The following is a 16,332-nucleotide window of genomic DNA, read 5'->3' on the forward strand; positions in this document are numbered from 1 at the left end:
ATTGTCAAGAGGTGGGAGGTATTGGTGGCGGGTAGGATGAAGGTTATCAACTGGAGTGCATGAAGTACTTTAGGCACCTGGAGGTTGGAGGACTCCAGTCAGGAGGAACTTCTAAAGGATCCATAAAAAGTATGTTCTAAGGCAAAAGAGCTACTAATAACATAAAGATGCCAAAGCCAGATTAATGTTTTCTTGCCTATATTATTTATTTCCTCACTCCATTGGAGAGATTAAAGGTAGCAGCAGTGAGTAACAAGAAGAAAACAAAACAAACTACAGTAGACATATCCCTTTGTTCCAAACTATGTTTTGTTTTTTTTTTTTTTTGTTTTTTTTTAAATTAGAACAGCCCTAAGCTGAGGATGGGGAGAAACTTTAAATCTGAAGTAATGTTGAAATTTTGATTTATATGTAAGAAGCAAAAACGAAACTATTCCTGGATTAGTCTTGGAATGTGTATAAATAAACTAAAAGAGTAAGAAAGTAAGGTCTAGAGTGATGGACATTTTTGATGCAATAAAGTGTTACTCAGAAGCAATCAAGAGAGGGACACCTGGGTGGCTCAGTGGTTGAGCGTTTGCCTTTGGCTCCGGGCATGATCCTGGAGTCCCAGGATCAAGTCCCACATTGGGTTGCTTGCATGGAGCCTGCTTCTCCCTCTGCCTATGTCTCTGCCTCACTCTCTCCCTCTTTCATGAATAAGTAAAACCTTAAAAAAAAATAAAAAAGCAAATAAAAATGTAAATGTAATATTAAAAAAAAAAGAAGCAACCAAGTGAATTTCCAGAATCATGAGCTCTAGAGCAGCAATCTTTGTGACAAAACAAAACTTCCAGACAAATGGCCCTAAAACTATTGACTTAATGACCACTTGAGGTGAGGCCTGTTTGTAGAATGCTGAAACTCTCGAGCTTTTTGACTACTTGAAAACAAGTGTACCTTTAAGGAGGATGTTAGGGGTTGAATTGTGTCTCCTAAAAGTGAAGATATTGAAATTCTAACTCCTAGTACCACAGAATGTGACCTTATTTTGGAGATGGAGTCTTTAAAAGATGTAGCCAGGTTAACTGAAGTCATAGGGTAAACCTTAATACAATATGAATTATAAGAAGGGGAAATTTGGTGACAGAAAGATACACAGGTGTCATACATGGAGAACACCTGTTAACATGAAGAGGAGCTTTGACATGTCAGATAGAGAAACCTCTCTCATAGCCTCCTCTCATAGCCTGGAACAAACTCTGCCAACACCTAGATTTGGATGTCTAGCCTCCAACACTGGGAATCATATATTTCCATGACTTAACCACTCAGTCTGGGACTTTGTTACAGAAGCCCTAGCAAACTAATACAAAGGATTTATAATAACATTGATGCAGGCAGGCTGGTCAGAGGACCCTGAGAAGGGGTCCCTCAGGACTAGCCAAGCGGGTCTTGATTTTAGGCAGAGTGGAAATCAAACATGAGCCAGCAGGAAGTGAAAGCAGAGTTTACCGAAGACATATATAGAGAGAGGTAGGGATGGAGTACCCTGGAGACTCAGAAAGGAAAAGAGCATGAGTTTTATCTTTGCTTCAGGTCTGGGGTTTTTACTGGGGATTGTGGTCTGATGCACATGTCCTCTTAGGCATCCAGAAACTGGTCAGAGCAAAGACAGGGTCCAGGTGTCTTTCCTTAGTCACTCATTCCCTGAGCCGGGGGTTTTGGTGTCAAGGTGTTGGTCAGTGGTCTTGGAGAACATTTATGATGAGTCCTGCCCGGTCACTCCCTAGATGTCAACTATCCAAAGATAGCATTATCTCTTTGTCCCTTATGAGGAGGACGCATCCATTTGCATTACAAGGCATGTGTCTAGGGGGGGTGGGGGTGCAGGCCCTAGCTGCCTGAGAAAGGAAAAAAGTAACTTTTTTTATGGAGTTCTTCGGTGGCCCTGTCTCAACAGGAAGCAAATATTCCCAACTCAAAAGGTATTTACAGAACATGGAGACTTGACTGATAAAGGAAATTCATGTACTCTTTCAACATGCCCAATCCATGCTAGAATTTGGAGAATGACCTTAGGACCAGGATCAGAAAACATTTTTTGCAATAACGTTCTGTGAGAACACAGTCATGTTTATTTGTTTACATGTCGGCAAGGGCTGTTTTTATGCTTTAGTGACAGAAATGGGTCATTGCAACAGATTGTACAGCCCACAAATATTTACTTTCAAGCTTTTTGCAGAAAAACCTTGCCTTGCCCTGTGACTAGAAAAAAATCATTGTTTCTGGGTGCTGCCTACAAGGGGACCAATTGAGCAAATGCAACAAATAGTTTGGTCTGGACACAAAATCACAGGATGCCTCTATCATGACACCTCAGTGTTTTCTCAGAATAGTAGACTAGGAGACTATGGATCAAGAGGAAGACACTGAGACACTTTATTTACATTTTCATCCCTAAAATAGGATGGAGCCAAATCTAATGGAGGAAGATCTTCCTGAAAAAAAAACAAAATAAAACAAAACAAAACAAAAAAAAAACCACAAACACTAAAAGACGAAAACTTGAAAAAAAAAAAAAAAAAGTTGGTTACAGTCTTGAGGCATTGTGACATGACCAAGATTTGGGATCCATCAAAATGACATGTGTTAAAAAAAAAATGACATGTGTTAATAAAACAAAAGTTTATTTTGAAAAGGGAGAGGTTACACTAAGCTCCTAAAGCATATATATTTTGGCAAAACATCAAATCCTCAATATGCTAGAAAATCTCAAAAGACAGAGAATGTCCTGAGGCACCTGGATGGCTCAGTCAGTTAAGCATCTGCCTTTGGCTCAGGTCATGATCCCAAGGTCCTGGGATGGACCCCTGGTCCAGGCTCCCTGCTCAGTGGGGAGTCTGCTTCTCTCTCTGCCTCTGTCCTTCCCCCAGCTTGTGCTCTCTCTCCCTCTCTCTCTCTCTCTCAAATAAATGAATAAAATCTTAAAAAAAAAAAAAAAAAAGAATGTTCCAAGGAACAAGAATGAATGGTTTATGTTGATTTTTTTTAAAAGATTTTATTTATTTATTCATAAGAAACACAGAAAGAGGCAGAGACATAGGCAGAGGGAGAAGCAGGCTTCCTGTGGGGAGTCTGATGTGGGACTTAGTCCTAGGACCCCAGGATCATTACCTGAGCCAAAGACAGATGCTCAACCACTGAGCCACCCAGGTGCCATGGTTTATATCAATCTTGACTAGACTTTGGAAGACAATGAATGTTTTCAGAAAGGTCATGAAACTTTCTGATGAAATATTAATACCAGAATCCACAAAATGTATAACAGCCAAGCCAGGCATTGAAAGACTAGAAAGTATGTTTTATCCAGAGTCTACCCATTGTCATGGGTATATTCCAGAAGACTGTAGACTTGGACTCTAGCTCTAAAGAAGCAGCGGATAGATGATGATCAGTAATACTTGATGTAATAATCAATAACAATTGACATGACAATTTTCAGGATGAGTCCTGCCTGACCCCAAGGTCCAGCAAATACTGGCTATCTTAACCAATGGGGTCCTCTTGGCACAAATACAGAATAACTCCTAGATATTCAGGGAATACATAAAGAATCCTGTAACTGAAGAAGATCCAGAAGCTGATCACAATTTGCGGATGCCATGTCCAACTTACTTTTCCATCCTTGTCACATAGGAAACAGGGAAAGAAGTACTGGTCAACAACAAACAGTCCTGCTTACAGGACAGTCAGAAAGTTCTTGCACATGATATTTCTCAAATTCCCTCAGCTTAAGATATGCCAAGGTGCCACATTTTGGTGTTGTCAGTGTAGTCCTGCATCCCATCACTGCCAAGAACATTAGTTTTTAATAACAAATTTATTTATTTGTCTGGCACAAGAGAAGCCTACTCCCAAAGACTTTCATGTTGTATAGATCCAATGTGACTGAGTTGGAGTGTGGTAGGCTATCTCTTTATTCTTGTGGGGTTTTATAAAATACATTTTCTGGATACTCTATTGTGCCATGTGACATAATGCTAATTGAATTCTCTTCTAATGCCATTTGATGTGCATTGAGACTTTTTAAACATTCAACTCAACCAAGTAAGAGGAATGTAGTGAATGGAGACGGGGAACCATACTTTTGCTTGGCCTGAGACAAGATAATTTAGTTTACAACTTTGCTTTTCTCTCACATTAAACACACTTTTAAAAAGACTAAGTACAAGCAGCTCACTGTGTATTTATAAAAGCATCAGCAATGAAAGAACAAGACGAGACAATGGGAGCAGAGATATGGCTGATTGGCTCCTCATGCTGGGTCATTGATGGGGCTGACATGCACAGAACATGTTTAGTCTTCAAACATGGATTGGATTGCTAATAAAACTGCATTTGTTGCTATCAAGGGAGAGTTGTGAGGTAGACAAATTACTAAAATCCCAATTTATTTGAATAAGACATAGATATAGAGAACAATTTGCCTGTCTATATATAGATATAGATAGATATAGATATAGATAGATATGGATATAGATATGTAGAGTGAAAAAAATGTATACATCTAATATCTCTACTTCAGATATGTAAATACTCATTTAGATATTTTTTATTTGCCTGTTCTACACCACCACTTATTGCAGAAGGTTAGTTTGTGCCAAGACTCTTGTAACCTAGTATCTCTGGATGGGCTGATGATACATTTCCTATAAAAATTCTATTTTTAACTTTTTTCTATTGCCCTTATCTATTTATGATTGGGAATAGATGCTAATTTAGATTTCCTTATGGAGCACAATAAATAAGAGATTTCAACAATAGTCTTTATAAATGTAAATTGTATTTTAAAATATAAATGTGAAAGATTAATTATTTTTCTGAGAACTTGATATTATCCCTGGGAAGAATTATGTTATTTATTATCCTTATTGGAGTTAATTATATTAATTATTTGTACTGAATTAACAATGCCAAATGGAAGAAGATTAATTAATTGAATAAGCATTTCATTTCTCTCTGTTTCAGTTGATTTATCTTTAGTGAATAAGGATGAAAATGCCATCTATTTCTCGGGAAATTCTCTTGGCCTTCAACCAAAACTGGTTAAAACATATCTGGAAGAGGAACTCAATAAGTGGGCCAAAATGTAAGTATTATTTCAAAAGCTATCATTTGACATCTCATACAAAACTTTCTTTTTTTTCTCCAACTTTTTATTTAAATTTCAGTTAGTTAACATACGGTGTGATATTGGTTTCTGGTATAGAATTTAATGATTCATCACTTACATTCAGCACCCAATGCTCATCACAAAAATGCACTCCTTAATACCCATCACCCATCTAGCCCATCCCCTGCCCACCTCCCTTGATCAACCATTGATTTGTTCTCTACAGTTAAGAGTCTGTTTCTTGGTTTGCCTCTCTTTTTCTTTCCTCTCTTCTTCATTTGTTTTGTTTCTTAAATTCCACATATGAATAAAATTGTACGGAATTTTCTTTCTCTGACTTATTTTGTTTAGCATAATGCTCTCTAGTTCCATCCACTTCTTTGCAAATGGCAAGATTTCATCCTTTTCATTCCTTTTATTCATTATATATATATACATATATAAAATGGAATATGTAATATATATATATATATATATATATATATCACATCTTCTTTATTCATGCATCAGTCAATGGACATTTCTGTTCTTTCCATAATTTGGCTACTGTTGCTAATGCTGTTATGAACACGTATCCCTTCAAATAATTAAGAACTTTAAAAATCACACCAGGTTATCTAATATTTGGAAAGGTGTACAATAGACTCCTTGGAGTTTCGGATACAGAGGAACCTTAGGAATCACATCATTCAATACTCTCATTTTACTGATGACAATAATTGAGGATCAGTAAATAAGGTCATATGGAAAGTTAGTGACAGTCAAAAGTAAAACCTTTACAATATTAGAAAAAAATAATTTCCTCTCCCAAGTTGGTACATCTAAATCATATGTAATCATTTCATTTTATTTATTTAATGACTAATAAGGGAGTTAATATTTAGAATTTAATTCGGTGTTTCATGAGTAGTTTTTGCTAAACTTTATCACACTAATTTTTATAAATAAGAAAATAAAAATTGTTGATGGGGGGCAAAAAAGGTTGGTGGAGTAGAAGGTACTGCCCTCCCCAAACCGAGTGTGCTGAGAACATGCTTCATTTGGCCTTAGCTGAACAGGTTTGCTCCAAGCATGCAAGAATCTGAAATCTTAATCTGTTTTCTTCTCCATCTCTTCTGTTCTACATTTACTCTTCTGCCTAAGAAAACCCCCACACTTGCTGCTTCCCAGGATGGTTACCTTCCTTAATCTCAACCTTCTCAACCATGCAGGTGATCTCTCCCCAACTGCCCATTGTATTAATAATCACTGCTGCAGGGTAGGCAGTTTAGAGGTATCTATTTTCATTAACTTCATATTATAAATCCCTTTAGGAACATAACCTAATCTTATGTTCTTTCCCCTTCCTCTGTAGTTACTAATAAAACTGAAACTACAAATATTTTGAAAATACTTTAGCTATTTAAAAAATTAATATTTAAAATTTTAAAAATAAGACAGATAAAAAGGTGCTCAACAACACTAATCATCAGGGAGATGCAAATCAAAACCATAGTGAGATACTACCTCAGACCTGTTCGAATTGCAAAAATAAAAACACAAGAGATAACAAGGGTTGGCAAGGATGTGGAGAAAAAAGACCCTTGTGCACTGCTGATGGGAATGCAGACACGTGTAGCCATTGTGGAAAACAGTACGTACGTTCCTCAAAAAATTAAAAATAGAATTACCATATGATCCAGTAATTCCACTTGGATATTTGCCCAGACAAAACAAAAGCATTAATTTGAAAAGCTGTATGCACGGCTCAGTTTATTGCAGCACTGTATACAATAGCTAAGATATGGAAGCAACCCATGTGTCTATCCATAGAGGAATGGATAGAGAAGATGTGGTGCATATATATGTATATTACTCAGCCGTAAAGAAAGAAGGAAATCTTGCCATTTGCAACAACGTGGATGAATCTAGATAGTATAATGCTAAAAGTGAAAGAAGTCCATCAGAGAAATACCATATGATTTCACTCATTTGTGGTATTTAAGAAACAAAGGAACAAAGACCAAAAAAACAGACTCTTAACCGAAGAGAATAAACTGATGGTTACCAGAAGGGAGGTGGGGTGGGGGGGATGAGTGAGATAAGTAGAGGGGATTAATAGTACACTTACCAGGATGAGCACTGAGTAATGTATAGAATTGTTGAGTCCCTGCATTGTACACCTGAAGCAAATGAACTCTTATGTTAATACTTGAATTAACATACTCTGTATGTTAATACTTGAATCCTTGCTTGAATTTCTGATTATTAAAATCTGAAAATAGATATGAGGAGGAAGTCAAACTTGAAGGTGAGAAAAAAAAAATGCAGGGAAATGAAACTAAATCAGAACTCTGACCAGACACTTGGCTCTCATACAAACTCTAATGTCTTCTTTCTTCAGTTTTCATGCCACTGTTCTTTCCTATTGGGCAGAGTACCTCTTTTTAAAAGTTTATTTTACACTGACTGTGCTAATGATTACTACCGCAGGCATTGGATAACACTGCAAAGTTCTTAATTTCAGTGGTTAAGAATATAAATTCACAACTCAATGCAAAAATCCTACAGGTCTATATAATTTATTAAGCCTGTTATAACTGTATCTGCATAACTTGTATGCATAAATTGAAAAATAAATATCACCACATTTGGAAGCATTTTGCACTAGCAGGTTTTAGTACTTAAAAAATGAGGGTCATACTTAATAAAAATGGTTAATATTCATTTTGGCCTTAATATAAAAGAGAGCAGAGAATTAGATTGAATTTGAACTTTAGAGAATGTCCTTGCCTCTTGGATATTCATTCAGCAAGACTGTGCATTTTTATCCTTTAGGCATTTAAAAAAAGATGCTGCCCTGCTCTCCTCCTATTCATCTCTTTGTGATTACCCTACTTTATTAGGAGACTGGTTGATTATTTTCAAGACTTTAAAGTTATATTCCAGGAAAGTGCCTTTCTGTCATAACACCTTTCTATTGTTGTTAACTTTGAATTTTATGTTTTACCTTGTGACAATGGAAAATCACATAATCTTAAGCCCTTCTGCCTATTTTTCCACTAGACAGATGATTCAGAAAAGAGGTGCATATTAATGCTTCAAGCAATGTAAACTACATTTAAAAGACTTCTGAGAAAAAGGTTAGGTAGCTAGGTAGCTAGCTAGCTTTATTTTGTCTTTGCTTTGTTTTATTTAGTCTTCTTGCTTTCAGTCATGGTGGCCCAGTCACTGTCATGCCCCCTGTCTCTCTGGTGACATCATTGGTGTTTAAGGGGCATAGTCAAAATCGTGTTGTGTCCTATTCCACTGCCCATCTTTGATCTCAAAGCGCTTGTTCATTATTTCCTTGGTTCTAAATATTTAGCTTAAAATTTTACCCTGGCCTTTTTCAGCTAAGGTTATGTTGTGAGGAAAACTTTTCCTATTTGTTGAAGGCCTATGGATTAATTGCTAAGAGAGAGATTAACAGAAATTTCTCTCATGGGCGCTGAATTCACTGAATAGCTAGGGGAAGAGTTTATATACCAATTTAACTAGAGGGGGCAGTTTTAGGGCTTCATTAGGAAGTATAGAATGTTCTATTGGACCTTTTAATTCTGATAATGGGCATATCCGTCCTGGCTGGAAGCTCCCTGAGTGGGAGCTTGATGGCATCTGAATTTGCACCTCCTGGTGTTGAGTCACCTTCTATCTGTGAGTGGATTAATGGAGGCTGGATCTTCAGGAGACTCTCCTTAAGTTAAGGAGCATGTCTCTCTTAGGCTGTACTTTGCTCAGATGCTTTCAGGTTGAGGTAATCTTGCCACTATGGTGGGCTGTTGGTCCCTTTATTTCTGTTTCTGACTATTGCTTTTGTTTTTGTACTAAATATCCTTGCATATGTTTGGTTTGCTTCTAGATCCAGGGCCTCCCATTATTGTGGTGAGCTTTTCTGATTACCTGCTCCTGTTCACCTTCTCTGGTGCTACTTCTGCCCTGCTTCTTAGCTGATACCCAAATCAGACCAGTGCCTTCCTCTTTTTGACCAGTCGCTTTCAAGAAGGACTGAGTCCAAGAGAGCTACACAGTACTAAGTACTCTCATGCAAACTGAAATTATTCACTCAACAGGAAAAAAATATTAGAAATTTATGATCTTAACAGTAACATAAAAATCACAGTACTTTTGACTAAGTGAGATAGATATTGTTCTGGGATATTGATACCAAGTCTCAATGGCCATTCATACCATATAAGATAGGAAATAGCACTTGGCTCATGGCTGTTATTGGCCATGTCTCTGTCTTCAATGTCCTATCACAGACATGCTACTTACCTATCTACAAAATAAACCATTACTATTCATCGGGGAGCCCAATTTTTTGATTCATACAGCTACCACCTTTGATTACTTATGCTAAAGGAAAAGTCAAGAGTAGAGGCATACTTAGAAATATTTTTGGACCTAAATGATTTCTTCTTAGACTTTAAGTTATTCAACACAAAGCAATGAAAATAAAGTACTGTGGGTTTTAAGTGCTTATTGTTATTTTTGACTGTATTTAATTTCTAAAGTAGTTTGGTTTACTTGGGATAATTATATTTGTTTTGTGAAATAACAATATTTAGATATTTTTAACATTCTGAAGTAGAAAAATTTTATGGTGACTTGACTCATTTGATGTATGATAATTAATTACCAGCCAAATTGGGCTATAACAATAATAAACAGCATTAATATGGGGTCTGTGGGTCTGCCAGAATTTTTTTAGAACATTTAATATTGCACATTTATATGTTATAGATTCATTAATGGCCCAGATTATTTAAAGGAAAATAACATGGGTTAATAATCACAGTGGGGAAAGTTCAGCTAGAAGAGAAAGATATATCCATCCATCCCGAAGAGCACACTGTAAGTTGAGAAATGTATATTATATCCCTAAGATATAATCACAATATTTTAAGTCTTCTGTGTTGTCATATATATCAGATAAATGGCTTTCTTTCTTTTTCATAAGGAGCCAAAACTTGACCCAGTTATATCTTTATAGGGATTCTTCTAAGACCAGTGTGACACTTTCGGGAGGCTTATTTAAGAAGAAAATAGTCTAGGGGCTCCTGGGTGGCTCAGTCAGTTAAGTGACTGCCTTCTGCTCAGGTCACGATTTCAGGGTTCTTGGATGAAGCCCAGCATTGGGCTCCCTGCTCAGTGTGGAGCCTGCTTCTCCCTCTCCTCCCTGCTTGTGCTCTCTCTTGCTATCTTTGTCTCTGTCTCTCAACTAAATCAATAAAACCTTAAAAAAAGAAAGAAAGAAAAGAGTCCACTGAATTACATATTAGGAGCAAACTGTGGTTTGTGGATGGTGAGTGACTTGACAGGGCAATGTGTGCAGAGAGGGTGCTGGTCCCGCAGACACTGCAGTCTCATTCAGTTCCTGTGTTTCTTATTAAAAAAAAAAAAAAAAAAAAGGTGTACTCATTATTAATATTATGGGCGTGAGGGCATCCCAAGTGGGAAAAACAGGAAATGCCGAAAAGATCGGTGAGATTTGAGAGCTGTTGGGTCATCCTGGTAGGGGAAGGGGAGGATCCTGTAGGCCATTTCCAGGAGAATAAAAGATTTTTAGGAAGGATAAGAGGCACTTGGACAAACAGGTAGGAGATGTGATAGGTTGTGACAAAGTCTTCTGGATGAGGTGTCAACCTTTTCTGGTTGTTGAAATTCCTGGGGAGGGATTGATGATAGTTGAGTTCCTTTGGAGGATCTGTCTTCAGGCTGATGAGGAAGTTCAGAGGAAGCTTGTCCCTACACTTGCTGTTTTTCAGGTCCTTCAGCTCGAGGAAGATTGTGATGTCTTATTTATTTCCTTATGGGTCACAGATTTCTTTAAAAATGGTGACATTAAGGAAGACTATGATGTCTCATGTATTTCCCTATGAGTGTTGCAGGGGGGATCTTTATAATTCTGGCTACTTCATATGTTGTAGGATGGTTACAGCAAAGTCCTGTCTCAAAGAGGATCCTCCATTAACTTCCTAATTAGATTTTACATCCTGAAATCTAATTTCGTGAGCAGCTAGCACTCCATAGGCATCTCCGAGAACACCTCTCTAGGGGAATGATTTATGCCGGGGTCCTGAGAACTGTCTGCCATGCCCTATTCCTTTCCAGCACTTGTAAAAGAAGATTGCAACTATGCAGCGAGTATTTTAGGCAGTTTTGAATGAGAGCAATGTAATCTTTTTCTTAACTTTGATACATATGCTTAAAACTGTGCTGTAATCCACTCTTTATAAAGACAGGCCACTTTAGTTTGAGTTTATTGGGGTAACAACTTCCTAAATACATTTCACCACCCCAGGCTAGTGGACTGACAAAAAAAGAAAGAAGCAGACTCTGTGTGTGATATTTTAAAGGTGGGGGAGATGCCAAAAGCATTGCAGGAAGAAACATAATCTTAAATATTATTACCACGGTGTCTACCAGAGTGAGAAGTAGGTGGCCTAATATTCTAAGATATAAATTCTCTGAGGCAGAACATAGAATTTTACTACCTAAATGTAATAAGATGTATTGTGCTATCAGCAAGGCCATGGAGCTCTATGTGATTAAAATAAAAAAAGGATCCAAGTATCTGCCTTTAACTACCATTTAATGATAATGATTTTTGTCTTTAGCATTTATATTGGAAGTCAAGAAACAGGCAAGCTGCAGGCTATCTAATAATAATATGAATAATAATAACTAGCAATTGCCCTTCTCTTCCTCCTTAGCTCTTACAGTCTCTATTTATTCTCCAAGAAAGTCCTCTTCCCTCATCTCAGTTCATACGGTAATCAAAATATTAGTTCAAAAGTTGCATTGTACCCCACATGCCTATGCAGGGAGTTTTAGTATTAGATTTAGGGAAGAGTCAGAAAAGGGGTGCTATGGGCCAATCTCTTTCACATGTTTTCTTAGTTATTTTTCACAGCCATCCTAAGGTACATATTGCCACCCATTTACTTTTACTTTTATAGGCTTTATCAGCTTATAATACATGTAGTCTCATAACCAACGGTGACCTGGAATTGGCACAGAGCAAGCAATGAAAGCCAGTCATTAAATATTAAAGATTTTGGTTGATGCCAGGAAATGGACCACAGGGAATATTCACATCATGAAAATCAACAAAAGCTAAAAATAGGCATCCATTCCTTCTGTTACCCCAGTGCTCTCTTAGGGAGAAAAAAATCATTTTCCCCACACTCTTTTGAGTTCTTAACTGAGACCCCTGTGATAAAAAACAGATTAGCAAAAGAAAAAAAATGCACGGGCTTATTAGCATATATAGCTCTTATACACACGGGAGACACATCAGGGACAAAGGAATTCCCCACAATGACTTAGAATTCAGGCTTAAATCCTATCTTAATAAGGAAGGGTGAGGAGGATGTGGGCCACTTAGGGGAGAATAAATGATTTTTTGGAAAGAAGAAAGAGCCTTTAGAAGACCGAAGATAGGATAGATTGTGAAAAGCCCATCTGGGTGTGGTGTTGACTTGTAGTCTCCTCTCCTGTGAAGACTCAATCTTCCCTGGTTGATGAAATTCCTGGGGAGGTGATTAATGGCAATTGAGTTCCTTTTGAAAGATCTGTCTTCAGGCAGATAGCAGAATTCAAAGGCAGCTTCTTGCTGCACTTGCTGGTTTTCAAGGGTCTACAGCTCAAGAGAATCAATATACTACGGGGACATATTTCAGGGTGACATGTTCTGCTACCCTTCACCTCTGAAAGCAGGTTTTCCAGTCCCTACTGCCTGCTTACTGAATTTCAGAGTGTACACTCAAGCACAGTTTGCACTATACAAAAAATACATGGTCAATCCTTTCCTCCATCTCTGGGGTAATTCTAAAGAATTAAGAACAATCTGGTTCAGAGCTTCCTGCCACAAGTTTGCCACAGCACACTTTGTCACTCCCCCCTTGATTCTTCGTTTCAGTTTCTTCCATATTTCAAATGTATTTGCCTTCCTCATTTAATGGAAACTTCTTGAGTTGAAGTTCTCTCACCTATTTTGTGTTTTGCCTTAGCTTACTGGGATATTTACTAGAATAATAAAATTGAGCTAGAATATGGTAGATGAAATTGCTAGAAAATAGGTCAAGATGTAATGTTGGCTTTCATGATTGCCAAGTGTTGGACCCTGGCTCACGGGTGCCAACGTGTCCCGGCGGACGCCCCAGAGACTCAGACCCCAGACAGGCAGATGCAATTAGCAAGAGGGTTTATTGGACGTTTGCGCAAACGGGCTCTCCGCCTCCGAAGAGGAAGAGAGCCCCGATTAGCAATTACAGGCATCTTTTAAAGGCAAAAGGAAAAAAAAAACTGCTTAAAGACAAAAGAACCTCGGGAGTTGCATAGCATTCAGGTTATTGATTTCACAGAGGGTCAGCATGAACCTATTCAGGGACATTCCAATCAGGGTGTGGGGGGAAATGGTTTTCTTATTGTAAACAGAATGCTTTTAGTTGCTAAAATTTCAGGAAGACACCTGGATGGGCTGCCTCTGGATTAGGGCTGGCCCTACTTACAAGGGGGGAGGTTTCTTCACAAGTTTATTTATCTATTAAAATGTCATCATGAGTATACTCAATGTTTTATACACTTCTATTTAGTTTACAGCTTGTAGTATTTAAAAACTGAATTTATAATCATTTTAATTTCTAGCCTCAAAAAATAGCTACATTTTAGTAGCGATACTACTATGTGTTACAGGTATACAAGTGGACTGTTTAGTCTTGGAAGTTTAAAAAAAATAGAGTTTTCAAAAAAAATAGAGTTTTCAAGTATTACTTTTGGTTTTAAAGAAGCATGATTTTATATTAAGACACAGGAGGGGCTAGATAGGGAGAGAGAGAGGTAAGGGGCTGTGAGATCAGCCTCACAGAAATCCCCAAAATGTGGAGGTATAAGGAAACCATCGATAAGGGAACACTCCAGACCACCCTGCCCTAGGTGTCCCAGGGGGGAGTCTTATTTATGACAGTCTCCTGTGGTCAACAGAAGAGAAGTAAGCTTATCACTAGTCCTTGATCAATGGTGCCACCAGTAGAGAATTCAAAAAGATTTAAGTTCTCTGGTTAGCTTTCGATAAAAGACCAACCCTAAAGGCCCTCATCAGTGGCAACCCTGTTGGGACTCCTGTCACCCCTGAGAGCTTTTTCTGTATCCCTGCCTCATCAACTTCTCTATCACTTTACTGGCTTTCCTGTGTGAGATTCATCTTTCTTGGTGAGACAAGAACCTGGCTCTCCCACTTCATTTTGGTTCTGAAACCCAAGATCACTCCCATGGAAGGCTGAATAAAAGGGGACTCTTTCTTTCTTCTCTTTCTTTCTTTCTTTCTTTCTTTCTTTCTTTCTTTCTTTCTTTCTTTCTTTCTTTCTTTCTTTCTCTTTCTTTCTTTTCTTTCTTTCTTTCTTTTTTTTCTTTCTTTCTTCTTTCTTTCTTTCTTTCTTTCTTTCTTTCTTTCTTTCTTTCTTTCTTTCTTTCTTCTTTCTTCTTTCTTCTTTTCTTTATTATGTGAGAGGTCTCACCCTTGGTTAACCTCTTCTTTTAACAAACAGAACAAACAGGCACCTCTTAGCCAGTTAAAGGCGATAGTGTGGCCACCTGTCTCAGGAGACAGGTTTCTGGAAGAGGGTTTGGTCAATTGGCCTTCCCAAAAAGAAGGGAATGTTGGCCTCACCCTACCCAGATCTATTGTCTGTTCATTGACTTTTTTTAAATGGCTTTCTCTCGCCTCAGGGATTTACCTATAGTAGGGCCCTTCCAATCTCCGAGGACCAGTATGCCCTTTTAATCAGGGATTCATTTCAGGAAGAACGTTGCCCACGTAAACATAAGACTTTTTCATTTGAATGTGTCTTTTGTGAGAACTTAGTTCAGGAGGAAAATCTTTTATTTTTGCTGCCTGGTAAGACATATGTTATTCTGTTAGGTACAATTTAGGCTTAATCACAGCCAGGAATTAAAACCCAAGTTATCGGAAAGCAGGGGTGGAGCTATTTCTTTATATGATAAGTTGGAGGGAGCCCAGCGTTTCCTGGACTATTTATTCCCTTTAGAATACTTGTGGCATTAAGGAGGGAATTAACAAACCCTCAGCCAATTCTTTGACTGGTGGCATTAGCACCTGGGACTTTAATGGGTCATATAGTTGTGGCTTTCTTGTTCCAAGAACAAAAATACGAAATTATGATGAGCGGGTCTGCACCCCTCAACCGGGCCATGCTTGCATATGGGAGGTAAGGTATGTGGACAGAAAAAAGCCCAGGGGTAAGGCAAGGAAGCATAATTGCAATTTGCTTATAATTGTTTGGACTGATCAGGGCTAGGAATGTGAGCGAATTTATAGGACCAAACGATGAGAGCTCAAATCAAGAGAGCTCTGAAGAATGAAGTCATTGGAAAGATTTCCTGCTTCTTTTAAGGTTCATCTGGGGAGTGCACAGCCTCTGAACCTGCCCTTTGGTTACCATTAGTGACCTAGGGGTCTCCTACATGCATAAAAGGATAGAGACCGGCCCTGGGGGGGCGGGGGTCACACACACCCGGATTTTTTGGAAAATCCAAGAGACAAGGAGGGTCAGGGTGATGACGAGTAAGAGTGGCTACTCCCCCGGCCCAATCCCTCCTCAACCCAAGATGTTAGGCCACTCTTTCACCTTAGGAAGGGAAACCAGGAGGTGCCTTGATTCACAGGGGAGTGAGATGCAGGGACACCTGCATAGTCACCTCTCTGTAGTAGGTATGGGGCAACTGACTCCTACCAGGATTGTGAAATGAGAAACAAACCATTCTCTGTGAGGACTCCTGGACTGGGTACAGCAAAATTGGATAATTTCCCCGTGTAAAACTTTTCTGGTGTTTTCCATGGGTTAAAAATGGCGGGTTCATCAAGGCAAGGTAAAATAAGAATATGACCTTCATGGCAAAGCGAGGTCTCTTTTTCAGTTCCCAAAAACTCTTCCTTGGGATGCCTTTTAACCCTCTGGAAACAATTTGGATTACAAAATTTAGAAAAGGACTGATCTCCTGTGACACCGCATGGCTCGGTGAGATTTACTAGTCAGATCTCTTCTGCAGGAAACAGGGCAGACAGAAGTACCTTATGTCCATCCAGGCTTTGGGGTCTCTAAATCAGAACCCAGACCTAGAGGCCTCTTACA

At 38.4% G+C, this 16,332-nt stretch overlaps 1 protein-coding gene across 1 annotated transcript in view; it reads left to right on the plus strand.

Annotated features, from left to right (window-relative positions):
* Positions 1-16,332, plus strand: part of KYNU (kynureninase) — a 111,138-nt gene that overhangs the window by 15,447 nt on the left and 79,359 nt on the right. Inside the window, exon 3 of the mRNA XM_041739268.1 lies at positions 5,011-5,131. Coding sequence (XP_041595202.1) covers positions 5,011-5,131 — 121 coding nt within the window. The remainder of the gene's footprint in view (positions 1-5,010; positions 5,132-16,332) is intronic.

This window comes from Vulpes lagopus, chromosome 24 (assembly GCF_018345385.1).
Source record: "Vulpes lagopus strain Blue_001 chromosome 24, ASM1834538v1, whole genome shotgun sequence".
Taxonomy (NCBI): domain Eukaryota; kingdom Metazoa; phylum Chordata; class Mammalia; order Carnivora; family Canidae; genus Vulpes; species Vulpes lagopus.